This window comes from Mustelus asterias, chromosome 2 (assembly GCF_964213995.1).
Source record: "Mustelus asterias chromosome 2, sMusAst1.hap1.1, whole genome shotgun sequence".
NCBI classification, from domain to species: domain Eukaryota; kingdom Metazoa; phylum Chordata; class Chondrichthyes; order Carcharhiniformes; family Triakidae; genus Mustelus; species Mustelus asterias.
The window spans coordinates 23934110-23956547 of record NC_135802.1 but is presented as its reverse complement, the minus strand read 5'-3'; the positions used below and the strand labels follow the sequence as shown (position 1 = coordinate 23956547).

The 22438-nt window shown below is 43.1% G+C and overlaps 1 protein-coding gene across 4 annotated transcripts in view; it reads right to left on the bottom strand.

Moving 5' to 3' along the window:
- The window catches only part of ube3c (ubiquitin protein ligase E3C), a 150483-nt gene extending 133319 nt beyond the window's left edge, over window positions 1-17164 (bottom strand). Inside the window, exons 1-4 of one of the 4 annotated variants that reach the window (XM_078232394.1) lie at window positions 17089-17164; window positions 15974-16075; window positions 10615-10668; window positions 770-844 (exon numbers count right to left, since the gene is read on the bottom strand). In XM_078232394.1, the coding sequence (XP_078088520.1) occupies window positions 770-844; window positions 10615-10668; window positions 15974-16039 (195 nt within the window). In that variant the 5' untranslated portion in view covers window positions 16040-16075; window positions 17089-17164. Of the gene's footprint in view, window positions 1-769; window positions 845-10614; window positions 10672-15973; window positions 16076-16588; window positions 16813-16857; window positions 17069-17088 lie in introns of those variants that run through there. The other 3 variants (XM_078232384.1, XM_078232401.1, XM_078232410.1) reach the window with 3 other exon arrangements.
- Between the last annotated feature and the right edge of the window lie 5274 nt (window positions 17165-22438).

The following is a 22438-nucleotide window of genomic DNA, read 5'->3' as shown; positions in this document are numbered from 1 at the left end:
TGGGTCCCTGGCGACGTGAGGCAGCAGTGCTAAACACTGTGCCACCCCTGATAGAGGGTTGCCAATTCTTACAGTAAAAATGCTACTTATTGCAACAAACTTAAATTTAAACTGAAAAAGATGACTCAATAAAAAAGCAAAAATAAAAGCTAGGAATACTCAGCAGGTCTTGCAGCCTCTGTGGAGAGAAAACGTTTCAGGCCTGCAACTTTTCATCAGAAGTCAGTGAAACTGAGTTCTGGTGAAAGGTCACAGATCTAAAACACCATCTCTATTCTCTCTCCACAAATGCTGCCAGACCATAGAATGATAGAACCCCTACGTACAGAAAGAGGCCGTTCAGCCTATCGAGTTTGCACCGACCACAATCCCACCCAGGCCCTATCCCCATAACCTCATGAATTTACTCTAGCTCTTCCCCTTGACACGAAGGGACAATTTAGCATGGCCAATCCACCTAACCTGTACATCTTTGGACCAGCTGAGTATTTCCAGCATTTTCTGATTTTATTTCAAATTTCCAGCATCCACAGTATGTTGCTTGTGTCAGATGACTCAAACACTTTTTTTACTGTAATAATATTTCCAAGAAAAATTCTAGTTGAATCAAGTATTTTACTTTCTTGCCCAACTTCACAAACCCATTATAAGTTTAATCAGCAGTACCTCTATGAAAATTAGTAAATGCTCTCAATGCACCCCTTCATTAGTTTCACGTCTATCCAAATCTTTGCAAATTTTATTTTAAAAATGATTTTCTCCTACGTACTTGCTGTTTCCTGTCCCTATATCCCCTTAGGAAGGACTGAATAATAACTGCGTTCCTCTGCCTTCGTCTTTCTTCCTGGAGAAAACAAATAAAAGTTTAACAAGTCCATCCTAGAAACTTTGCTGCTTTACATTTTCTCAACATTCAATTCTTTAAAAACAGATTAAGCATCATCGAAATAAATGGGACCACATCCTGTGATTAAAGTACTGGAGCACCATCACGTAATCATCACACTTTTGGAATGAATGAAAGAAAGAAACTCAATTGACACATGCGCATATATTTGCAGCTTGATTAAAGCTGTAAAAAACAATGTACTAAAAATTTTCATTGCATTGTTTTTAGTTGTTTGGGGGCAAGAGGAGACGGGGGAGCTGCATATTGCATGCAGTATCTGTTGGGAACTCCAAGTTTTACAGTTCAACATGATTTTTCCTTCCTTTTTCTTGCTTGGGTGATATTGAATCATACCCTCCATTAGTAGTGGGTTCACTTGTGCTCCAGTGCATCCAGTTAAAACTTATTTTCACAATGCACAGCAACTCTCATCTACCAGAAACATTCCTGGAAACTATCAGAAAGTGAATAGATCTACTGACTTCTCATGGGACTAGCACAAACACAATAAGCAGTTTAATTATCTTTAGGGACTGAAGTAAATACTTATAATAGAACATTCAAAGAACACATGTAAAGTAGAACGAACACTCAGCCAACAGAGTTCAACTTCCAATCCTGTTCACCAACTGCAATTGGGTTCTTCTTTGGGGGAAGTCTTAGTTGTGAAAGTAAAAAGGAGTTGAAGTGAAACAATGATCAGTATGGACCCTACAACAGAGCACCACTGGCGGCTGATGTTATATCTGTTTAGTTGTGCACAATTGCGGTTTCCAGCATGCAAGTCACACACAGCAGCCAGGTGTAAAAGCTTGCCAGTTCCCCCATCATAATGACGAACCTCACCAACAAACAGCGCTTTGAGAATCCAAACTCATTTTTAGGTTGCCACTTGCTACACAAAATCTGCAAGTCGAATGCTGGCAACACCAGCACACAGCAAGCAGTTCGACTGAACAAGAAACTAGATAGGCCAACCTACCTTGCTCAGTACAAACTTAATTGCTATTTTGCTGTTAAAAATTACTCAAGCTCGGAGACAATTGTGAGAAAGGGAACAAAAATATAACTCGCATAAAGAACGTAAATTGGAGGAGTCGGTCATCTGCCATTCGATGAGATCATGACCGAATTTCGACCTCAACTCTACTTTCCCATCCCATCCCCATATCCCAGTGATGCACAAGAATCTGAAGATCGAAACCAGTGCACTGTATTTATCTGCAGTCATCTCAGATAAAAGCTGAGGGTGTTGGCCATTAGGTCCAGGAGATTTGTCGTTTGGAGTTCCATTAATTTTCCAATACTTTTCTTTTAAACTATTAATTATTCAAAGTCCGTACTCTCAATAAAATGGATTCCTAATCCACTTCTGTTTTTCCACTGTGATGTCAGGCACAAAATATATCATTACATTTCTGTTGTTTTCTTAATCTCATTATAATTTCTCGTATCTGTCTCCACGACATTCTTACCTTCACTAATCTCCTCCTTTTACATCTTTGCAAAAACTTTACTGATTTTAAAAACCCTCTCAATTTCAGGCAACCTTGTAAAACGCCTTTTTAAATTCTAGTACTATCTTTAACCTCCATTAAGCCATGGGTGTATCAATTTTCCAGTGGAGTTTTTATTTCTCAATGGAATGGATATGAAATTGTGAATTATTTCTTTAAATGTTCATCATTGCTTATCTACCATATCTTGCAATCTGATTTCCCAATCTGCCATAGGGCAACTGGAGCCTTACCTCCATTGTTGCTCTGTTAAAATTTAAAGATCTGAGTTTCAGAAGTTAACCACATCTCTCTCAAACTTATAATATGACCACGCTTCCTCAGGGAATCCTTTACAATACAGACAGAATGTTTCCTGTTGTGGGGAAGGGCAGAACTCAAGTTCACTGATTGTCACAAGTAGTTAACATTGCAATGAAATTATGAAAATCCCCTCGTCGCCACACTCAGGTGTCTGTTTGGGTGCACCGAGGGAGAATCTAGCAGGCCAATGCACCAAACCAGCACATCTTTTGGACAGTGGGAGGAAACCCAGAGCACCCGGAGGAAACCCGCAGACACAGGGAGAACACGCAAACCAGAGTCTATCAACAAGAAATCCAATAGGGGATTCAGAAGAAACTTCTTCACCAAAGAGTGGTGAAAATGTGGAACTCGCTACAAGAGTTGCATTTAAGGGGAAACTGAACAAGCATACGAGGGAGCAAAGAATAAATGGTTGTGATGGTGCATTTAGAGGATGAAAGTTGGGGGTGGCTCAAGTGGAGCTGAAATGTCTGCATGGACTCGGGCCAGATGCCTGGCTTCTGAATCCTAATCTAATGTAGGAAAGTTCCTCGTTAACCATGTCTCATTATGCAATACGAGATCCAAAATAACTTAGTCCTTCAACCTATTTTTGTTAAATGTATTCCATGAACATGCCCTTTTGCCAATTTGGCTTGCCCAATCTATAAGAAGATTAAAGTCTCACAAAATTGTTTAATTTCCTTGTTATATGCTCCTTAATTTCCTCACTTATACACTGTACAAAATAATGACGACTGTTAGGAGACCTATAAACTAGCCATGGCAGATTTTTCTGCCTTCTGTTCGTTCTTGGCTCCAAACACACGGATTCTACATCTCAATTTTCTGGGCCAAGATCTATCTGCCCAACCACCTTTCTCTCATCTGTTTCGTTCTCAGGACTATCCCACCTCCTAGAGCTGAGGAACAAAAAGGTACATTTACATTGCCCAGTATTGTCCATACACCACCAACTATTAGGAATAAGGCAGAGGAAATTTGTAAGGAAATTAAGAGGTGCAAAAATTATAGAATAATTGAGGGACTTTCATTATCCAAATATAGACTGGGATAGTGATAGTGTAAAGGGCAGAGTGGAGAGGGGCAGAGTTCCGAGAGTGTGTTCAGGAAGGTTTTCTACAGCAGTATGCTTACAGTTCAAAGTGAAAGATGACATTGGTTCTTGGGAATCAAATGTTCCATGTGAATCAAGTGACAGAAGGAGAACATTTAGGAAACAGTGATCATTGTATTGCAAGATTTAGGGTGATAGTGGAAAAGGACAAAGAACAATCCACAGCAAGAATAATTAACTGGGAGAAAAGCCAACTGCAATGGGATAAAAATGATTGGGAGTCAAAGGTTATTGGATAAATAGTAACTATGTAATAGGCTATTTCGAGCAGTCAACGTACAGTGCCTTGAAGGGAAAGGCTAGCGCAAACAAAGCTAGAGCTCCCTGTATGACAAAAAAAGAGATCCAAGATAAAGAAGAAAAATTGTGCTTATGACAATGTCAGGTAAAAGATACAATTGAATATAGAAAGATCAGAGGGAAGGTGAAAAAGCAAATAAGAGAAGCAAAGAGGGAATATGAATAGAGACTGGCTGCCAATATAAAAGAATCCCAAAGACCCCAAAGTCATATAAATAGTAAAAAGGTGACAAAAGGAAAAATAGGGTCGATTAGGGACAAAAAAAAAGATTCACACATTAAGGAAGAAGGCATTGCTGAGGTATCAAATGAATACTTTATATCAAGGAAGATGATGTTACCCAGCCATGTTAAAAGTGGTATTTCAGACATTAGAAGAATTTAAAACTGATGAGGCGGTATTGGTTAAACTCTCTCAACTTAAGTTGATAAGGCACCTGGACCAGGTGAGATGCATCCAAGGGATAGAGGGAAGTGAAAGTGGAAATTGCAGAGGCACTGGCCTTAACTTTCCAGTCTTCGGGGTAGTTCAGAGGACTGGAAAATTTCTAATATTACACCCTTGTTCGAAGAAAGGTATGAAAATAAGCCCAACAACTACAGGTCAGACAGTTTAACTTCAGCGGTGGGGAAACTTCTAGAAACTATAGGGGTGATTCTCCCATCGCAACCCGCAAATTTTCTGGCGGATCGGGTCGGGAGAATCGCGTGTCGACCATTTTGCGGGATTCGCACAAGCTTTCCGACGCATGCGCATCTCCCAGAACCAGGTAACAAGCGCAATCGGGACCGCACTGGAAACCGGCGGGAAGACAGGGAAGTAATTTTAATCTGTTTTAAATGTATTTTTAATCTATTTTAAATGTCATTATTGGGCCTGGCACGTAACTTGCAAGGCCTGAGAGCATCTCCCACCCCACCAGGAGTACTTCACTTCGGCGGGGTTTAGAGTCGCTCCCCACATTCGGGGAACTAGCGGGAGACCCCGCCGGAGTGAAGGGGGGGGCAATTGGGGCCTCCAGGGGGTTGGGCGGTGCGGGGAGTGGTGCCCCCTGGGCATGGGCAGCCTGGCAATGTCAGCCTGTGCCCCCTGGCACTGCTCAAGGGGCAAAGTGCCCATGCCAAAGGGGCACCTTGGCACTGCTCACTGGGCCATCAGGCAGTGCCAAGGTGGCGATTGGTGGGAGTGGAAGGGTTTCGCTGCCACCCTGCCTGGGGATCGGTCTGGAGGGAGGCCAGCAAACGGGGAGACTGAGATTGGGGGCACTGCGCATGTGCAGAGTTCCAGAGCTGTCAAACTCCGGCGCGAATAGGCCCCAGCCACCTGGGTTTTTAATGATATCCACGTTGTGACCTCTGCATTGCACAGTGTGGGGAGATTCGGATCTGAAGCTGCACTGAAAAAACAGTCATGATCTAGACCAGCTTTCTTGCCAATTCAGCACTTTTGTGAAAATCACCCCCCTATAATTCGGGACAAAATTAACAGTCACATGGATAAATATGGGTTAGTTAGTTAAAGTCAGCATGGATTTAAGGGAAAATCATATTTTTTAACAAATATTTTTATGAAGAAGTAACAGAGAGGTATGACGAGGGCAATGCTGTTGATGCGGTGTGCATGGATTCCCAAAAGGCCTTTGATATAGTATATACAACACACTTGTGTGCAAAGTTATGGCTCACGGAATAAAAGGGACATTAGTAAGATGGATACAGAACTGACCGAGTGGCAGCAAGCAATGAGTATGGTTAATGGAGATTTTTTCAGCTGGAGAAAGGTTTGTAGTAGAGTTCACCAGGGGTCAGTGTTTGGACCCTTGCTTTTCCTTATTAATGAGTTAGACTTTGGTGATCTATGAGAAGGATAGTGTAGAACACTGCTTTTCAAACATTTCCCTCCACTTTTGCCAAATGGCCAAGCTTCGGGACCCACACCACTTCCTTTAATGCAACAGGCGAGTCTGCTTGGTCCTCACAATCTCACTCCAAACAGGTTCACAGGATGAGGGGACAACATGCACATCAGGTGTAGAGTCCAGCCGGCTTCTTTGTGCTGTCTTCACCTTTGTGAGAACGAAAAATCCTACCTCGCACATACAGGTCATCATGAAGGACAACAGCAACAAATCGGTCCTTTTACTCAGAACTGGATACTCCTGGAAGATGCTATTCCAGAAAGATGACAACATCATAGACTTGTAACATGTTCTTAACAGGTGCTGCCACAAGTCAGGTGCAGCAGCTCAGTCTCCTCATTTGAAGTCAGCTGTAAATTAATAAGCGACTCTGGGCTCTCAAACTCAAAAGGATTTTTCACCCACCTCTTCTTTTTTAAAATCTGAAACTTCTCTGGAAAGTAGGGACAAAAACTGATGATCAGCACAACCAGATGTGACTGAATAAGGTTCATCAGTCTATTGACAGTTGCTTTACTAACATTGTTTTCTTCAATGTGCTGTAGTAGTGTGGGGAATATGTAGTTGTTTTGGCTTTTTACTCGCATTTGCCAAACTTTCAATGACTTTCGGAAAGCACCTATTTGTTCCCAGTGCCAAAACCAATTCTTTCCCTGGAATTTTATGTTCAGTTTGTTTAGAATTGAAAAAATATCTGCAAGAAATGACAGGGTTAGCATCCAACATTCATCAGCACACAAACCGGCCAGAAGGGATGGTTTCTCAAGGAGGAAAGCGTGCCTTTCATACCTCTGTTCGCAAACTCTGCCAAGCACCTGACGCCTTAACAGGCAACAGACACATTTATTCTTCCAGACGAAGGTATGTGCAGCCCCCATTTCGGAACAGAGAGCCTCAAAAAACCTGGTATTGAATATGCTGCCTTTAATGAAATTCCCGACTTTCACAATTCCTTTCAACACCACTTCAAGATCGGGTGTAATTCCTTTTGATGCCAATGCCTCGCAGTGAATAAAGCAATGATTCCAAACAATGTCCTGACCAGCTGCCTCCTTAATCCTTATTTTAACTCCACTGTTTTTCCCAATCATGTTGGCTCCCCATCACTTGTGATTTCTCTGCAAGTAAAACCCAGTCGAGCCCACAAAGATTTGTGCGCCAGTTGTGTTGGTTGGTAATATCAAGCAGCGCAGCAAATCTTCAGCACATTAATTGAGCCAAACATACCTAATGTAAACTAGCAAGGTTGCACAATCTGCAACGTCTGTAGTTTCATCCAGTTGTATCGAGAATTCCCGTACTAACATTAAACGAGAAATAAGATGTACTTCTAAATTCTCACCAAATCACAAATTCAGCGAGTCACTGTGTTGTCACTTAGTGGGATGCACTTCAGCTTTACAGCTGACCTCTCATCTAGGACCGTGTGGGCCATGTCTAATGCTGCAGGGAGAATTAATCTCTTTGCAACAGTGTGGGGCGTTTTCTCTTTAGCTACTCGATAAGCTACCATGCAAGAGGCTAATCATGCTTTGTCATTCAATGTTAAATTTCTGCTAAGAACTTGAGCAGATGATTTCAGTTCTTGCTGCATCCTTTAAAAAACTGAATAGTTTTTTCCTCGATTTTAGTCTTCAGATGGCTTTGCAGTATTAAATTCTCATTCGCCAGTATTTCCTTGTATATAACACAGATGGGCTTTGCATCCTGATTTGCGATGGTGCAATTAACAAAACCATACCTCAAGAAATCATCTTTATACCGCTTTGTTCCCTGTTTTAGTTTCTTCTTTGTAGGCTGTTCACCAGAAGCCCTGGCGCTTTGTGCAGAGCTAATAGTAACACTGCTCTGTCCTGTCGTGGACCCTCTGGAGCAGCTCTCTCCAGCGGATTCCAATGTGAGGTTCTGGCCAGTAGATACACTGCTTATTAGTGTCTCTGGCTGTCTCTTTCTCATAATGAAATGATCCATGTCCACAGTCCTCTTGTCTTGCTCGCAAGTGAAAGAAGCTCGTTTCCCAGTGAATTCGCACCAAAAGTGTATGCAGGGTGCTTGGCACCAAGTGCACGTTCAAGGCACACTGACCTGTTCACTGTTGACTCTTATGGTCAGAGACTACTGTTCCAAGGGAGTAAAACATTTAGGCAGTGGGGTTTGGCCGCATTTAGAGTAGCATGTACAGTTCTTGATACTCAACTCAGGCGATCTTTGAGGAACACCACGAACCATTTCACACCTGCCCACAACCCACCCATGGGTCGCAATCCCCACTTTGAAAAAGCCTGATGTAAAACATCAAAAAGACAAGTTGATGGAAACAGGCAACTACATGAGACACCTCTCCACAGATGCTGTCAGGCCTGCTGAGATTTCCCAGCATTTTCTGTTTTTGTTTGTTGTGTGTGTGTGTGTGTTATATAAGGCACCAGTCCAGCCTCAGTTGGAGTACGGTGTTCACTTCTGGGTGCTGCATTTTAGGAAAGATTTGAAGGAACTGGAAAGAGTGCAGAAGTTTTGAGAATGGTTTCTGGGATCAGCAACTTCAGTTATGAAGACAAATCGGAAAAAAGGCTTTGAAGAAAAGGAGACCAAGAGGAGATTTGATAAAGGTATTCAAAATCATGAGGTGTCGAGACAGAGCAGATAGGGAGAAACCGTTCCCACTTATGAAGTGATTGAAAACGAGGTGGCGCAGATTGCAAGTAATTTGCAAAAGAAGCAAAAGCAATACAAGAGACAACCTTTTCATGGAGCAAGTGATTAAGGTCTGAAAAGCACTGCCTGAGAGTGCAGTGGAGGCAGGTTCAACTAAAGCGCTCAAAGGGGAACTAGACTGTTATTTGAAAAGGAACAATGTGCAGGGTTATGGGGAGAAAGCAGGGAATGGCAGAAGTGAATTGCTCAGAAAGCCAGTGTTGACACAATGGGCTGAATAGCCTCCTCGGAGATGTAACATTCCTGTGATTCTGTCCTTCCATTGTGTACCTGTCTTCCAATTCATGAAATGTTAATCAGACACATAAGACACTTGGGTTAGGGGGTATGCATGCTAAAACTGGTAACAAATTATTTTAATAAGATGCAAGAAAATAATTTAAACTTCTATTAATTCAATTGCAAACATAAGTCTTAGCCAGTTCGAGTAAGCTTTTCTGATGCAAGTGGACACCTTAATGTGCAGGTTCAGCTACTGAAAGTTTGATTTGAACATCTTGCAAATGAAAATGTAGCCAATCTATTTAACTGAACTGTATTCTACAATATCAAAAATACTTCACGGAACTGCAACTCTCTTTATTGCTCCGTTAAAGCCACAGGTCACTTCAGTAAACCAAGGACAAACACTTTAATAGTGCCGTAAAACTGCATTTTATGATGCTCAAGGCTATAGTCATTAACCTGTTCATTTATTGGAAGCTGGTGTCTGGATTTTAAAATCAGTAACTCAAACAAAATGATATGCAAAACAAAAAAAATTATCCATGCACGGCCACTCTTTAGAACCAAAACTAAAGTGGTGGGAAATGTACGAATGTTTATAAGAACCAGAGGTGAAATATAATCAAGTCCCAGTTCTGCTCATTCAATCAAATGTCCGGCGAACATCGATACTATTTTACGATTCAAGTTTAGACTCAAAGAAGGCTTTTGTCTGGTAGGTATTGGAGAGTCAATGCCATCTCCAAAATCTATGAGCCATCACTTTCAAGAGTTGATGGGTTGGGGGAAAAAATTTTTAAAACTTTTGTTGGGAGACCGAAGTGTCAGGCTGGATCGCACAATGTCCTTTAAAATTAAGACAAGTGATTGAACCACTGTTGGCTCAAAGTTCTTATAAAGTGGGGCCCACAGCAAAAATAATGCTCATAATTTGGAGCAGACTGTTTAAGAAAAGTATAAAGTGGTTGGTATGAGCAAATGAGGGGGTGGAGGGGGAGTATGCTTCTGTTAAGGGTGGGTGCTTCTGTTAAGTTCACATTGGGACAGAGTCCAGGTGCTTTAGTGTTTATCTTGCTTTCCTACAGCCTCTATCTGACCTGTGAGCTCTCAGTAATGGCATGGTGTGTCAAAATTGGAAAGGTTCACTTAGTTGCCTAGCAGTAGCATGGCTTTACATTGATAAGTAGAAAGTTATTGCCTTTATTCATTAATTGACCACGTCCAACAATATCTATTCTACCTTTGGCTTCAAGTTGTTTTACATTATGCACAACCCACTATATTGTGCTGCATTAAAACAGTTTGAAATCATAGAATCCCTACAGTACAGAGGAGACCATTTGGCCCATCGAATCTACACTGACTCTGACAGGCCCTCCCCACCCTGTAATCCCACACAGCAATGCTACCATGCCAATGTTCATTTAGCAACTTTATTTTGCACTCAGTTACAACAATTACAAAAATTACTTTGCAAAATCTGAAATTATGTACTAATTCTAAAATGTTACTTTAAGGGAGTAGGGTCTTTTATAAAATTAAACAGGAAAAGTGCACTGCACAAGATATTACCAAATGTGCACAATTTCTTGTTTTAAATCAACGTGAATAAAATTTCTATTTTACCTCACGTTTCCGCCTTTCTTCCTGCGTTCGATGCAGCAGTGAAGCTTTCTCTTCCTTCAGAAAAATTAGAAAATATTAGTTTTGTCCATAACAATGTTCCCACTATCCAACATCACTATAGTTCACAAATTTATGCCCAGTAAAAGGAATTAGTTTGGAATTAACTAGTTTAGAATTAAACACACAGATATGAACATATAAATTAGAAGTTGGCCATTCCGCCTGCTCTGCCATTTGATAAGATCATGGCTGATCTGATTATGGCCCTAGCTCTACACTCCTGTCCACTGCCCACACTCTGACTACTCTGTCATCTAACTCAGCCTTCAAAATATTCAATGACCCTACCTCCACTGCTCTGTGGGGGAAGAGAATTCCACAGACTAACAACACTAAAGAGAAAATAAATTCTCCTCATCTGTGTCTTAAATGACACCTCCTAATTCTAGTCTTTCCCACATGGGGAAACAACCAGTCAAGGCTCCTCAGGATTTTATATGTTTCAATAAAATCATCTCTCATTCTGCTAAACTCCAACAGCTATAGGTCCAACCTGTTCAAGCTTTCCTCATAAGATAACCACATTCATCCTTCATCTCAGAAAGTCAAGTGAACATTCTCTGAACTGATGCAATTATATCCTTTCTTAAGTAATGAGACCAAACTGTACAGTCTTCCAGAGTGGTCTCATCAATGCCCTGTACAACTGCAGCAAAACTTGCCTATTTGTATATCCCACTCTCTTTGCAATAAAGTCGACTTTCGATTTGCCTTCCTACTCACTTGCTTTACCTGCAACCTAACTTTTTGCCATTCATGTAGCAAGATACCCAGTCCCCTCTGTAACACAGTTGTATAAGTGTTAGCTCACCAACTCCCTATCCATGCTAATATGTTACCCCCTACACCATGAGCTATTAGTTTGTGTAGTGACATTTGATGTAGCACCTTATCAAATGAATCACAGAATATCTACAGTGCAGGAGGCCATTCGGCCCATTGGCCCTGCACTGACAACAATCCCACTCAGGCCCTATGCCCGTGTCCCCACATATTTACCCTGCTAATCCCCATGACACTAAAGGGCAATTTACCATGGCCAATCAATCTAATGTGCACATCTTTGGACTGTGGGTGGAAACCAGAGGAAACCCACGCGGACATGGGAAAAATGTGCAAACTCCACACAAACAGTGACCCGAGGCCGGAATTGAACCCAGGTCCCTGGTGCTGTGAGGCAGCAGTGCTAACCACTGTGCCACCCCAAATGCCATTTGAAAATCCAAATACACTACATTTACAGGTTCCCCTTCATTTTTGCTTGATATTTTCTTAAAGAACTCTAATAAATTAGTCAAACATAATTTACCCATCACAAAACCATGCTGACTGTCTTAATTTTATTCAGATTTTCCAAGTGCCTTGCTATAGCCTCCTAACAATCGATTCTCACATTTTCCTTATGATAGATGTTATGTTAACTGCCCTATCGCCTCCTTTTATGAAAGACGCTGCTTAAATTTGCTATTAGAAGTTCCTTCCTCGCGATCATCTCTTGATTTATGAGTACTTCTGGCATGCTATTTGTGACTTCTACTATGTAGATAGACAAAATATCTGTTCAACATTTCCTTATTTCCCATTAATAATTCTCCAGATTCTCTCTCTGGAGGACCAATGCTCACTTTATTAACTCTTTTTCTTTTTAAACAAAGGTTCCTACGTATCCAGCTCGCTTTCTCACACTTCAATTTCTAACCACTCTTGGCTGGATTTTAAATTCTGTCCAATCTTTTTCTTTCAGGCACACAGAGGGCGTATTTAGCATGGCCAATGCACCTAACCAGCACATCTTTTGGATTGTAAGAACATAAGAACATAAGAAATAGGAGCAGGAGTAGGCCATCTAGCCCCTCGAGCCTGCCCCGCCATTCAATAAGATCATGGCTGATCTGAAGTGGATCAGTTCCACTTACCCGCCTGATCCCTATAACCCCTAATTCCCTTACCGATCAGGAATCCATTTATCCGTGATTTAAACATATTCAACGAGGTAGCCTCCACCACTTCAGTGGGCGGAGAATTCCAGAGATTCACCACCCTCTGAGAGAAGAAGTTCCTCCTCAACTCTGTCCTAAACAGACCCCCCTTTATTTTAAGGCTGTGCCCTCTAGTTCTAGTTTCCTTTCTAAGTGGAAAGAATCTCTCCATCTCTACCCTATCCAGCCCCTTCATTATCTTATAGGTCTCTATAAGATCCCCCCTCAGCCTTCTAAATTCCAACGAATACAAACCCAATCTGCTCAGTCTCTCCTCATAATCAACACCCCTCATCTCTGGTGGGAGGAAACCAACGCAGATATGGGGAGAACGTGCAGACTCAGTACAGACAGTGACACAAGCTGGGAATCGAACCCAGGTCCCTGCCGCTGTGCCACCGCCACGGATGGCACATCCTTCTGGAGTCTTTCTTTCTTTCTGGAATCTACCTTTGCTGAGTTGTATGAAACATCCCCTTAAATGTTTGCCACTACTTTTCTACTGACATACCCCTTAACCTAATTTCCCAGTTCACTTTAGCCAGCTCGGTCTTCCTACTCTTCATACACCAGCTTAAAAATGTAAGACAACACATTAGAAGTGGCTCTTTTACACCTCCTTGCATGAGATCAGCTTGGCACTGCTCAATATTTTCAGCATTTTCTATTCTGATTTGAGAAATAAAACCACCAAAACAAAAGAGAAAACCTAAATTCCACAGCAAAATATCAGTTCTGAAGGACTTTGTGCTCCTTTTCCAGTAGTGAGGAGTCTAAGTCCTCTACATATGTTGCAAAGATAGAAAAAGCAGAGAATCACCTCAAGTTAGGACTTAATAATGAATGGAGACCTTTATTCTTATTGGACTTGATTTTTTGGATCAATTGTTCAAAGTTTCAAAGCAGATCTCGCAACCATCTTAAATTTGGGGGGGGGGGGGGGGGTGGAAATGAGGCATTAACAAACTAAAGCATAATTAAAATGAGACAGGTCTTATAACCACGGAAATCTGTGCTAGGACCCCAACTGTTAACATTATATATTAATGATTTGGAAGAGGGAACTAGATGTATTATCTCCAAATTTGCAGATGATACAGTTGGGTTGGAGGGTGAGCTGTGAGGAGGATGCAGAGATGCTTCAGCATGATTTGGATAGGCTGAGTGAATGGGCATACGCATAGCAAATGCAGTATAATGTGGATAAGTGTGAGGTTACCCACTTTGGTCGCAATAATAGGAAGACAGATTATTATTTGAATGGGTGTAAATTGAGAGAGGTGGATACTCAGCGAGACCTTGTTGTCTTTGTATATTAGACACTGAAAATAAGCATGCAGGTACAGCAAGCAGTAAAGGCGGCAAATGGTATGTTGGCTTTTTACAGCGAAAGGATTTGAGTACGGAAAAGGGAAGTTTTACTGCAATTGTATAGGGCATTGGCAAGGCCACACCTGGCATACTGCATGCTGTGTTGGTGCCCTTATCTGATGAAGGACACCCTTGGTATAGAGGGAGTGCAGCAAAGGTTTACCAGACTGATTCCTGGGATGGTAGGTCTGTCATAAGTCACTGCAATGAAGTTACTGTGAAATTCCCCTAGTCGTCACACTCCGGCGCCTGTTCGGGTCAATGCACCTAATCAGCACGTCTTTCAGACTGTGGGAGGAAACCGGAGCACCCGGAGGAAACCGACGCAGACACGGGGAGAACGTGCAGACTCCACACAGTGACCCAAGCTGCGAATCGAACCCAGGTCCCTGGCGCTGTGAGGCAGCAGTGCTAACCACCATGCCATCGTACCGCCCTATGTGACTTGTGGAAGGGATAATGCATACAAAAAGACTAGCCAATACTCCTGACGCACAGTAACATCTACTCTCCCCTTAACTAGGCAAACAAGCTCATCTCATAATATTCTAATTATTTAAGTGTACAATTCTACCACCACATAACACATTAGAGACAACACTAATTTTTGAAAGATATAAAGAGCACTTGCAAAGATCACAGCAAGATACTGCAGATGCTGGAATATGAAACAAAAACAGAAAATGCTGGAAACTCTCAGCAGGTCTGACAGCATCTGTGGAGAGAGAATAGAGCCAATATTTCGAGTCAGGATGACCCTTCATCAGAGCTGAGCTCTGACCCCTGATACTGTCAGACCTGCTGAGATTTTCTAGCATTTTCTGTTTTTCTTGCAAAGATCAGTTTGCCTAGCCATGGTTTTTGAGTTGTTGGAATATTGCAACAAAACTGGGATATCAGTGAAAGAACGATACTACAATTTTCACAAACAAAACTTACTGAACATTCTTCAAATCAGTAACAAAAACTGAAAATAATTATGTACACAATTCAGTAAAATGTGAAGTTAACTGTTCTCCACATTCAAGTATCTTCAAATTAAATGCATTCTTGTACACATTATAAAGTGTAGGTACCAATGTACTGTCCTGGTTAACATTTATCCCTCAACCAATATCTCAAAAACAAATTAGCTGGCCATTATTAAATTAGCTGTCTGTGGGAGCTTGCTGGGCAGAAATTGGCTGCCGTGTTTCCTACATTACAGCAGTGCAGGTGGCATAGTGGTTAGCACTGCTGTAATGTAGGAAACACTGGTTCGATTCTGGTCTTGGGTGACTGAAGTTTGCACATTCTCCCTGTATCTGCATGGGTTTCCGCCGGGTGCTCCAGTTTTCTCCAAAAGATGCGATTAGGTGGATTGACCTTGCAAAAATTGCCCCTTGGTATCCCAAGATGAATTAAGGGAGATTATGGTAAATGTGCCTGGTGGTTATGGACATAGGGCAGGGGAAACTATCAAAGAGTCGGTGCAAGCTTGATGGGCCAAATGACTTCCTTCTGCACTGTAGGGATTCCGTGATGTCCAAATAAGCACTTCATTGGGATATCCCAGTTTTGTGAAAGGCACTATTTAGATACACTTCATTTTTTTGGTGGGAAGTTCATGAAGTATTATTCAGGGCTACTCAAACTTCACTATTTATATCATCTGAATTAATTGATGCAAATGGCACTTGATAATACAGTAAGAAGTCTCACAACACCAGGTTAAAGTCCAACAGGTTTAAACCTGTTGGACTTTAACCTGGTGTTGTGAGACTTCTTATTGTGTTCACCCCAGTCCAACGCCGGCATCTCCACATCATGGCTACCACTTGATAACACACCATGGCTTGGATTATCTGATCACCGTAATGCATTTATTTAAAAAAATCATGTTCAAAATTGTATTAAATCCATTCATTGTACATGTTAAAACTTCCTCCTAACAGCAAGCGATTACTAACCTTTCTGCTTGCTCCACCAAGAGATACCTTGGGCCGCGTTTTGAACTCGCCTTCAAAGCTGAACATGTCTGTCCGTTATCCCATCTAGCAGAAGTACAGCTCCTATATGTGAAATTATATTGCCAATGAATCAAACACGATCAATATTTTTAACCTAGATCATAAAAGAACACACCTCAAAAATCAGCTCTTGCAAAGCTACATGTCTTGCACTAAACCAGCAAAAAACTACCCAATGGTGGTGTCAACTGGAATGATGTCCCCCACCCAGAAAACGAAACTAACAATTGTTTAGCATGACAGTGCAAATTTACAACATCTGATGCTAATTTAATTATACCACACATGCTAAATCACTGAAAGACACTGGATTAGGGTCACAACAGTTATTTTCTTCTCAGGGTCTTAAATACACTTTATTTGAACTGGAAGCCATTCTAAATGCCAACCGTGTCGGCTATACGAATTGTACACATATGCACAATCAATATAGGACACATCAGATATCTGGAGGTCTCCTCAACCCTAAGGAATCACAATAACCCCACCGTATACCAAATCCACACCTCTGGCCGGGAGCCTGTTACAACAGCAACCAAATCCATCTAACTTACTAGAACAGGGGAGGACGCGAGGTGGTTTACATCTACAGCAGACGAGGGCAAAAGGATACGACACTGTCGAGCAAAGCAGTGTGGCAGGGATTTTCAACTAAACAAAAAGAAAGAGCCTTCCCCCCACTGTCTGACTGGGACTAAATAGGCCGTGATGTCGAGGCCTGGGCCGGTGGAGTGAATTGTCAGCCAGTAACTGGGCTCTTTTCTTTCCCCCTTCTCTTTCTTTATGACTCAGCAGGATGCAGAAAGAGCTCAAACGCTGCTTACATTGAATAGAGAGTTTCTATAAAACATCAGCTTCAAAAAAAGAGAGAGCCTGTCATTGAAGTGCTTTGAAAATAAAGAATAAGGAACGGACTACATTAAAAAAAACACGCGCAGAGATTCTTTTTTTTAAAGAAAAGGAGTTAAAGAGGAAGACCATGACAAGGTGTCCCCTCCGCAAAGCCCCCCCTCCCTCACTGCTCGACTCTGCTCTGCCCGACCCGGCTCCTATACCTGATGCACCGTCTGTAACTGAAACCCACCGCGCGCGCGCACACCGGAAGCTGTCACGGCCGGGCTTCGTTCCACCCGCCTCACAGTCCTGCCTGCCTTCCTCGCCCCCGGATGTTCCGCCTTCTCCTTCTGTGACGCCTTTCGTCAAGCGATTGGATCAGCGGGCTGTCTATCTCAGGCGTCTACGTCATGCGTTCCCCGCCCCATTGACGCTTGCGCACTCGGTTCCAGCGAACCGGACTCCACCCTCCCGCCGGGAAGTTGCAGCTTCGTCGCGAAGGAGCGACGTAGTTGGTCAGCGCTGGATTTAAAACTGTTGTCGACGTTCAGAAGGTGATGGGGGAATCCAAAGGACGCATCGAGTATCCGTCCTTTGCTGAAAGGGTTTAAGGTGGTGTTAACTGATGAATGTTTTGCTGTTGATTTGCAATGGTGCCCCCCCCCCCCCCGGCGCCGGTTTCAAAACCGAACGTTTTGGAAGCGATTGTCAACAGGATGGTGACGTAATGGGGTAGGCCTGTGACCTTTGACCCCGGTTATGTCCCACCCACCCCCAACCCATGTCTTGCACATCATGGGAACCATCCCAAACTTGCAGTTGAGTGAATCGACATTGTCTTTGGTGTACTGACTGGTGTGCATATTTATAGAGTCATAGAGGTTTACAGCATGGAAACAGGCCCTTCGGCCCAACTTCTCCATGCCGCCCTTTTTTTTTAAACCCCTAAACTAATCCCAATTGCCCGTATTTGGCCCATATCCCTCTATACCCTTCGTACCATCTAAATGCTTTTTAAAGATAAAATTGTACCTGCCTCTACTACTACCTCTGGTATTTGATTTGATTTATTATTGTCACAAGTATTAGTATACAATAAAAAGTATTGTTTCTTGCGCGCTATACAGGCAAAATATGCCGTTCATAGAGAAGGAAAGGAGAGAGTGCAGAATGTAGTGTTACAGCCATAGCTAGGGTGTTGAGAAAGATCAACTTAATGTGATGTAGGTCCATTCAAAGCAGCAGGGAAGAAGCTGTTCTTGAGTCACTTGGTACATGACCTCAGACTTCTTAGAATCTTAGAAACCCTACAGCACAGAAAGAGGCCATTCAGCCCATCGAGTCTGCATCAACCACAATCCCACCCAGGCCCTACCCCCCATATCCCTACATATTTTACCCACTAATCCCACTAACCTACGCATCCCAGGACACTAAAGGCAATTTTAGCATGGCCAATCAACCTAACCCGCATATCTTTGGACTGTGGGAGGAAACTGGAGGAAACCTACACGAGGAGAATGTGCAAACTCCACACAGACAGTGACCCAAGCCGGAAATTGAACCCAGGTCTTTGGAGCTGTGAAGCAGCAGTGCTAACCACTGTGCTACTGTGTCACCTCTGTATCTTTTTCCCGGCGGAAGAAGGTGGAAGAGAGAATGTCCGGGGTGCGTGGGGTCCTTAATTATGCTAGCTGCTTTGCTTTGAAATGTAGACAGAATCAAGGGATGGGAGGCTGATTTACATGATGGACTGGGCTTCGTTCACAAATGTTTGTAGGTTCTTGCGGTCTTAGACAGAGCACGAGCCATACCAAGCTGTGATACAACCAGAAAGAGTGCTTTCTATGGTGCATCTGTAAAAGTTGGTGAGAGGCGAAGCGGACATGCCAAATTTCCTTAGCATCCTGAGAAACTAGAGGCGTTGGTGGGCTTTCTTAACTGTGTGGAGGGTCGAGGACAGGTTGATGGTGATCTGGACACCTAGAAACCTGAAGGTCTCGACCATTTCCACTTCATCCCCATTGATGTAGACAGGGGCATATCCTCCACTGTGCTTCCTGAAGTCAATGACAATCTCCTTCATTTTGTTGACATTGAGGGAGAGATTATTGTCATTGCACCAATTCAATGACAGATTCTCTATCTCTTTCCTGTATTCCATCTCGTCATTGTTTAAGATCTGACCCACTACAGTGGTGTCATCAGCAAACTTGAAAATCAAGTTGGAGGGGAATTTGGCCACATAGTCATAGGTGTATAAGGAGCATAGTAGGGGTCTGAGAACACAGCCTTGTGGGGCATTGGTGTTGTGGATGATCATGGAGGAGAATGTTGCTGTCTATCCTTACTGAATGCAGTCTGTGGGTTAGGAAGTCCAGGATCCAGTTGCAGAGGGAGGTGCCGAGCCCCAGGCCACAGAGTTTGGAGATGGGTTTAGGAGGAATAATGGTGTTGAAGGTTGGGCTGTAGTCAATAAATAGGAGTCTGACATAAGTGTTTTAGTTATTCAGGTATTCTAAGGTTGAGTGTAGGGACAGGGAGATGGCGTCTGCTGTGGACCTGTTGCGGTGATAGGCGAACTGCAGTGGATCCAGGCAATCTGAGAGGCTGGAATTGATTTGTGCCGTGACTAACGTTTCAAAGCACTTCATAATGATGGATGTCAGAGTCACCAGAAGATAGTCATTAAGGCATGCTGCCTGGCGTTTCTTTGGTACATGGGTGATGGTGGTCATCTTGAAGAAATAGGGATCTCAGACTGCTGCAAAGAGAGGTTAAATTCGTCTGGGAATACCCACACCAACTGGTCCGCGCGGGATCTGAGTGCTCAGCCGGGTACCCCATCCAGGCCAGTTGCTTTCCATGGGTTGACTTTCAAGAAGGCTGATCTAATGTCTGCAATGATGACCACGGATACGGGTTTTGCCAAGGCTTCCAGGGTGGAGGCCATGCTCTCGCTGACCTCTTGCTCAAAACAGGCACAGAATGTATTGAGCAAATCAGGAAGGGTGCCAGCAATTCTTCATGCCTTCATATTGTAGCCTGTTATGTCTTGCAGACCATGCCATAGTCAGTGGGAGTCCATGTGGCTAGCCTGGGACTCTAGCTTGGTCCAGTGTTGTCTTTTAGCATCTTTGATGGATCTATAGGCCATATCTGGGTTTCTTGCATAGGTCAGTGTCCCCTGACTTGAACGCCTCAGACCTGGACTTCAGAAAGCATTGGATATCCCTGTTCATCCATGGTTTCCGGTTGGGAAACACATGGATTTGCTTCTTTGGCACACAGTCTTTTGCACACTTACTAATGAAGTCAGTTACTGTAGCGGCGTACTTGTTCAGGCTGGTCGCAGAATTTTTAAATATTGACCAGTCCTCTGACTCGAAGCAGTCCTGTAGGAGATCATCTGATTCCTCAGACCAACAAAGAACAAAGAAAATTACAGCACAGGAACAGGCCCTTCGGCCCTCCAAGCCTGCACCGATCATGCTGCCCGATTTAATTAAAACCCCCTACCCTTCCGGGGACCATATCCCTCTATTCCCATCCCATTCATGTACTTGTCAAGACGCCCCTTAAAAGTCACTACCGTATCCGCTTCCACTTCCTCCCCCGGCAACGAGTTCCAGGCACCTGCTACTCTCTGTGTAAAAAAAATCTGCCTCGTACATCTCCTTTAAACCTTGCCCCTCACACCTTAAACCTATGCCCCCTAGTAATTGACTTTTCCACCCTGGGAAAAAGCTTCTGACTATCCACTCTGACCATGCCTCTCATAATCTTGTAGACTTCTATCAGGTCTCCCCTCAACCTCCATCGCTCCAGTGAGAACAAACCAAGTTTCTCCAACCTCTCCTCATAGCTAATGCCCTCCATCCCAGTAAATCTTTTCTGTACTCTCTCCAAAGCCTCCACATCCTTTTGGTAGTGTGGCGACCAGAATTGAACACTATATTCCAAGTGCGACCTAACTAAGGTTCTATAAAGCGGCAACATGACTTGCCAATTTTTAAACTCAATACTCCGGCCAATGAAGGCAAGCATGCCGTATGCCTTCTTGACTACCTTCTCCACCTGCATTGCCACTTTCAGTGACCTGTGTACCAGTACACCCAGATCCCTTTGCCTATCAATACTCTTAAGTTTTCTGCCATTTACTGTATATTTCCTATCTATATTAGACCTTCCAAAATGCATTGCCTCACGTTTGTCCGAATTAAACTCCATCTGCCATCTCTCCGCCCAAGTCTCCAACTGATGTATATCCTGCTGTATCCTCTGATGGTCCTCATCGCTATCCGCAAATCCACCAACCTTTGTGTCATCCGCAAACTTACTAATCAAACCAGTTACATTTTCCTCCAAATCATTCATATATATTACAAACGGCAAAGGTTGCAGCACTGATCCCTGAGGAGCACCACTTGTCACAGCCCTCCATTCAGAAACACACCCTTCAACTGCTACCCTCTGTCTTCTATGACCGAGCCAGTTTTGTATCCACCTTGCTAGCTCACCTCTGATCCCATGCGACTTCACCTTCTGCACCAGTCTGCCATGAGACACCTTGTCAAAGACCTTACTGAAGTCCACATAGACAGCATCCACTGCCCTACTCTCATCAATCACCTTCGTCACTTCCTTGAAAAACTCGATCAAGTTAGTGAGACACGACTCCCCTTCACAAAACCATGTTGCCTCTCACTAATACGTCCACTTATTTCCAAGTGGGAATAAATCCTGTCTCAAAGAATCCTCTCCAATAATTTCCCTACCACTGATGTAAGGCTCACTGGCCTGTAATTACCTGGATTATTCTTGCTACCCTTCTTAAACAAAGGAACAACATTGGCTGTTCTCCAATCCTCTGGAACCTCCCCTGTAGCCAGTGAGGATACAAAGATTTCTCTCAAGGCCCCAGCAATTTCCTCCCTTGCCTCTCTCAGTATTCTGGTGTATATCCCATCAGGCCCTAGGGACTTGTCTACTTTAATGTTTCTCAAGAACCCCAATACCTCCTCCTTTTTGATCTCAACATGACTCAAACTATCTACACATCTTTTCCCAGACTCATCATCTACCAAGTCCTTCTCTTTGGTGAATACTGACGCAAAGTACTTATTTAATATCTCGCCCATTTCCTCTGGCTCCACGCATAGATACCCTCCCTTGTTCTTGAGTGGGCCAACCCTTTCCCTGGCTACCCTCTTGCTCTTTATATATGTATAAAAAGACTTGGGATTTTCCTTAATCCTGCTGGCCAATGCTTTTTCATGACCCCTTTTAGCCCTTCTTACTCCTCGCTTAAGTTTCTTTCTACTTTCCTTGTATTCCACACTTGCTTCATGTGTTCCCAGCCTCCTAGCTTTGACAAATGCTTCCTTTTTCTCTTTGACTAGGCTCAAATATCTCTCATAATCCAAGGTTCCCAAAACTTGCCAGACTTATCCTTCATCCTTACAGGAATGTGCCGGTCCTGAATCCCTATCAACTTGCACTTGAAAGCCTCCCACATGCCAGATGTTGATTTGCGCTCAAACATCTGCCCCCAACATTGCATGACTTTCT